The 5,890-nt window shown below is 34.2% G+C and overlaps 1 protein-coding gene across 1 annotated transcript in view; it reads left to right on the forward strand.

Annotated features, from left to right (window-relative positions):
• The window catches only part of CPLANE1 (ciliogenesis and planar polarity effector 1), a 160,689-nt gene that overhangs the window by 15,407 nt on the left and 139,392 nt on the right, over positions 1-5,890 (forward strand). The window contains exons 9-11 of the mRNA XM_037745599.1: positions 2,529-2,711; positions 5,141-5,390; positions 5,566-5,721. Coding sequence (XP_037601527.1) covers positions 2,529-2,711; positions 5,141-5,390; positions 5,566-5,721 — 589 coding nt within the window. The remainder of the gene's footprint in view (positions 1-2,528; positions 2,712-5,140; positions 5,391-5,565; positions 5,722-5,890) is intronic.

Below are 5,890 nucleotides of genomic sequence, written 5' to 3' on the forward strand. Positions count from 1 at the left end.
AAAAAAAAAAAAAAAAAAAAAAAAAGTGCAAGTATCTTTTTGAATCAATGATTTCTTTCCCTTTGAGTATATGCCCAGTAGTGGGATTACCAGATTGAATGTTAGTTCCTATTTTGGTTCTTTGAGAAATTGCCATACCATTTTCCATAATGATTGTACTAATTTACATTCCCACCAATCAAGTTTGTTCCTTTTTCTCATGTTCTCATGAGAAACATGTTCCCTTTCCTCTGCATCCTTGCCAACATGTTTTTTGACATTTCAGTAATAGCTATCTGACTGGTATAAGATACTGTCTCATTGTTATTTTAATTTGCATTTCTCTGATGATTAATGATGTTGAGCATTTTTTCATATGTTTATTGGCTGCTTGTATGTCTTTTGAGAAATCTCTATTCATGTCCTTTGATCAGTTTTCTTTTTTTTGAGATGGAGTCTTGTTCTGTCCCCAGGCTGGAGTGCAGTGTCTCGAACTCAGCTCACTGCAACCTTTTCCTCCCTGGATCAAGCGATTCTCATGACTCAGCTTCCTGAATAGCTGGGATTACAGGCACATGCCACCACACTCAGCTATTTTTTTTTTTTTTTAATATTTTTAGTAGAGATAGTGTTTCACTATGATCCACCTGCCTTGGCCTCCTGGAGTGCTGGGATTATAGATGTTAGCCGCTGTGCCCAATCTCTTTGCCCAGTGTTTTTAATGAGGTTTTTTTTTTTTCTTGTTGAGTTGTCTTAGTTCCTTGTATATTCTAGGTATTAGCTGTTTGATATATAGTTTGCAAATATTTTCTCCCATTCAAACTCCTAGGCTCAAGCTATCCCCCTGCCTGCCTCAACCTCCTGGGACAACAGGTGCATGCCACCACTCCTATTTTTTTTTTTTTTTTTTGTAGAGCCAGGGTCTTGCTATGTTGCCCAGGCTTGTCTTGAACTCCTGGCCTTATGCAATCCTCCCACCTCAGCCTCCCAAAATGTTGTGATTGCAGGAGTCAGCCACTGCACCTGGCTGAGACAGTGTCGTCTTTTTTTCTTTTTCTTTTTTTGAGACGGAGTCTTACCCTGTCGCCCAGGCTAGAGTGCAGTAGCGTGATCTTGGCTCATTGCAACCTCCACTTCCCAGGTTCAAGCAATTCTTTGCCTCAGCTTCCCGAGTAGTTGGGATTACAGGTACCCGCCACCGTGCCTGGCTAATTTTTATGTGTTTTTATTGGAGACGGGGTTTTACCATCTTGGCCAGGCTAGTCTTGAATTCCTGACCTTGTGATCTGCCTGCCTTGGCCTCCCAAAGTGCTGAGATTACAGGCATGAGGCACCGAGCCTAGCCGAGCCTAGTCTTTTAAACAAAATTGGCATCCTCTACATATAAATCAGTAGAAACATAGGGGAAATTTGGGATGGCACATGAGCTACCACCAGGATCTAAGTAGGAAGATTTCCTCTTAGAGCTTCTAACTTCCTTTTCTGAATACTTTTCCATGCTATTCTATGAATTTCCAGAGTTTTCAGGTTTATCTAGCCCTGCCTCTTTATTTTCTTTTACTCTCCACAAGTTCCTTTCTCCTAATAAATTTCTAATTCATATTATTCATAATACTTTGAAAGTATTAGTCTCAGTTCAATGGTCTCTTTGATTTAGAATGTCTGTCATTTTCTGAGGATGACCTTACTGTTTGTTCTTATTAAACATTAATATCACCAGATATCAATACCTGCGAAAAGAAGGTAATAAAGGAATTAAAATCTAAAATTTTAAAAAATAAAAATAAAATTTAAAAAAGTCACCAAATAGTTAAGGAGTAGTAACAATTAGAGCTGTGGGAAAAGGGAGTCTCCTGTTGAGAGGGACTCATAGCCTTCAGAGAGGACAGATGTGGTCTTGAAATCTATCAGTAGATCTTGGTTGTGGACTCTAATAGAATTAAAATTCATTCTAATATGTGAGTGACTAAAAAGCTCAGTTTTTTAGGAATATTTTCATATATATGTATTTTTGAGATATTATGGAGATGGAGTCTCCCCCTGTGGCCCAGGCTGGAGCTCAGTGGTGGGCTCTTGGCTCTCTGCAACCTTTGCCTCCCTGGTTCAAGCCATTCTCCTGCCTCAGCCTCCCCAGTAGCTGGGATTACAGGCACCTGACACCATGCCCAGCTAAGTTTTGTATTTTTGTAGAGATGGGGTTTCACCATGTTAGCCAGGCTCCTGAACTCCTGACCTCAGATGAACCGTCTGCCTCGGCCTCTCAAAGTGCTGGGATTATAGGCTTGAGCCACCATGCCTGACTGAATATTTTCATTTTTTAATTGCTTATGAATTTCTAATTGGAATATTGTTAAAATAGATGTTTGTGAACAAACTTCTTTGTTCTAAGAAGTAAAATTCATGAAATGTATATGGCAATTGCCTACTACTAGTCATTCTTTTGCCCTCATGTTTTGAACTGTCACACCTCTGCTTGGTACAGTCCATTTTAAATGGTCATAGACATTGTAAAGTGTCTTTTTAAACATGTTGTCTCTTATTTATTATAGGTCCTACTGGGTAGGTGATATCAGCTGGACGCATGATAGTCTTTTTCTGGCTTGTATGTTAAAACGTGGCTCTCTGGTTTTATTGACCTGCCAAGGTGAATTGCTAACATTGATTACATTTGGTTGCTCTATAGAATTTGGGCCAGCAGAATTTATTCCTCTTCATCCACTAATAACATATAGGTGAGACATTTGAGTTATGTTAATTTGTTCATAGAATTTTTTTCTCTTTCATATTACTTTTACTGTGTATTTAAAAAATTTTCATCTTTCAAATTGTCTTACTCTTTCTTTGAGTCTGTCATCTCAATATCTGTTTCTTATTTATAGTTTTCTTCTGTTTCTTTCTGTGGCTTAATCCTGGTGAAAATTTGACATTGTGACTATGTAAGTATAAGTTATTTAAATATTTAATAACACTAAAAGTTATCTTATTTGATATAAAAATTAATAAAAGTATGATATTATTAAAAAAGAAGAGCACTTAGAAAATTAATAACTCAAAATTAACTTAATCAATGGATTTATCTACTTTTTTCCCAAAGGGAAAATGTTACCAGAAATGGATAGAAAACTCTAGGATTTAGCCGTATTTTAATTTTTGTCGTTTTAAAAATTATTTTTTTATTTATACATAATATTTTACATATTTATTGGATATATGTCATACTTCGTTACATGCATAGCATGTGTCATATAATTTTTACTTGTGAGATGAAGTAGCAATTTGGCTTTGAAGTCAGATCAAGATTCACGTAGTGGTTCTTTTACTTACTAGTTGTATGACTTTGGGTTAGTTTTTTTTTTTTTTTTTTTTTTTCCCCCACTTTTTATTCTTATTCTTATTTTTTTTTTTTTTTTTTTTTTTTTGAGGTAAAGTTTCTCTCTTGTTGCCCAGGTTAGAGTGCAATGGTGCGATCTCAGCTCACTGCAACCTCCACCTCCCAGGTTCAAGTGATTCTCCTGCCTCAGCCTCCCAAGTAGCTGGGATTACAGGCAGGCACCACCATGCCAGGCTAATTTTGTATTTTTAATAGAGATGGGGTTTCACCATGTTGGTCAGGCTGTCTTGAATTCCTGGCTTTAGGTGATCCACCCACCTTGGCCTCCGAAAGTGCTGGAATTATAGGTATAAGCCACTGTGCCCGGCCAATTTTTTTATTTTTAAAAATTTCTTTTGATCTCCAGTCCTGTAGAAGAGTTATTATTTAAGTCTCAGTTTCTTTTACTATACAATGAGGGTGACAATAATTGTCTCTTAGGGTTGAGAGAATGAAGTAAGATAATATATAATTATAAATCAGCACAGTCTGGCATAAAGTTAGTGCTCAGTAAATATTTGTTATTGATGTTGATTATATGTTGCTAGACACATATGCATAACTATTTACAAGACACACAAATTGGAAAAGACCTTTGAAATTAATCTAATCTTTTTGCTTTATAGAAAGGAAACTGAGATAGGGTGTTTCCTTGATTATATTTAGCAAAAAAAGACACAATTTTTAGCAATAGGTAATGCTAATGAAAAAATGTGTCACTTTCTGCAGTGAAAGTATTTTTCCTTGTTATGGTCTAATTCATAATTGACTAGAATTTTCTCATTGTTTAAAATTAATATTTGGTGCCTGTTTTCTGATTATGAAAGTATAGTATTCATTATTTATTTTAAAACTCAGTCAAATGTTACAAAACAAAATGATGTAGAAAATTAAATACTTGTAATCTTATACTTCAGAGATAACAATTGTTAACATTTTAGTATGTTGTCCCCCAAATTTTAAAAATATTCACATAACGATAATAGCAATATTAGTTTCTTTTTAAAAAACTGGATAAATTATGTGATATATCCTGTTTACTATTTTTCATTTTTGCTTTAACAGCATATCTTTTACATCTTTCCATGTTAGGCATCATTTTTAATGATTCTACAGATGTTTGTGGTGTGTATGCTCTGTAATTACCAATTTTCTATTGTCATTTGGCTAATAAAAAGTCTATATTTGAATAGTTGCCTAACTAGAAAAAAAAATTATACTTTGATGATTTGTTTCTTTTATATTTGTAAAGACCTAACTTTAGTAAGGAGTGCTATTAAGTAATAAGAATCAGGTACATCATAATAACAGTAAATATGTATGTTTAAGTGGAAAATCAAATTTAAACAGGTAAAATTTTACTCCCCACCATTTTCTCCAAATCTTCTCAACTTTTTTTTTCTCCGCTTTAATAAAAAGTATACTGATAGCTCATAATTGTATTTGTATAAGCATATTTAAATATATAGTAAGAGGAAAGTTAACTATTTAATTTTCTTTAATAGTAAAAATAAACTGCCTTAATTATTTTCTGAAATAGGTTATATATAGAGTAAAAACAAAATAGAGCAAATGCTACCATTTAGGAAAATTTTAAAACATATGAGCCTATATATTATTTTATCTTAATCCCTATTATTTTACCTGAAAGATATATACATATTTAATATTTTTGTGTGTTTCATCTGCTTGTTTTTTCATTGTTCTGTAACTTTTTTCTTTTTTTTTGAAAAACATTATTTTCTTAAGATCTCTCTTATTGATTCTTGTATTTTGGTGTTTGTTTACTAGACCACAGCAGTTTACATTTCAAGATTCAAATAATTCTATAGATTCATCAGCTTCTGATACTGACCCTATGAGACAGAGATTTTCTATAAAAGCACACTCACGGTTACCCTACCTCGTTATATCTGATGGATATATGGTCACAACCCTTCGATTTCTTGATAACCTGTCTCCATCAGTGCACATGAGATCACTTCTACTTGATTCAGCCCAGAGGCTTGAGAAAATATATCAGAGTGTGATATTGTCTAAGGTATAGTGCTTTTTTATATCATTAGGAAAAGTTGCCTTTTTCTTTTCAAATTTAAAGCTTTACTGATGGTAGTGTCCTTGAATTGTATACAGTCATCTATAGAATTTTTAATTCCTTATAATATAATTACAGATAACATTTTCCTCTTGGAAATTTTTCATCTTTTCTTCTTTAGCCAAAAGGCAAAGGACTGAACTTGCGATCACTGAATTCCCTAAGGTTTAGTCTGTTAAAACACCAAGGAAATGAAAGTTCAGCTGCTTTTACTGTCCCCAGATTCTTGCAGGCAGAAGAAACAATGAATTTAAATGAAAATACAGCAGATTTTCAGGTACTTAGTAGCAGTATTTTATTTACTTTGAACAGTTATGACTTTATTCCAAGAAACATATTTTGTTTTTCTCTTGTTAAAAGGAAAGAGAAGGCCGGGCGCGGTGGCTCAAGCCTGTAATCCCAGCACTGTGGGAGGCCGAGGCGGGTGGATCACGAGGTCAAGAGAT

Source organism: Cebus imitator, unplaced genomic scaffold (assembly GCF_001604975.1).
Source record: "Cebus imitator isolate Cc_AM_T3 unplaced genomic scaffold, Cebus_imitator-1.0 Scaffold205, whole genome shotgun sequence".
NCBI classification, from domain to species: Eukaryota; Metazoa; Chordata; class Mammalia; order Primates; family Cebidae; genus Cebus; species Cebus imitator.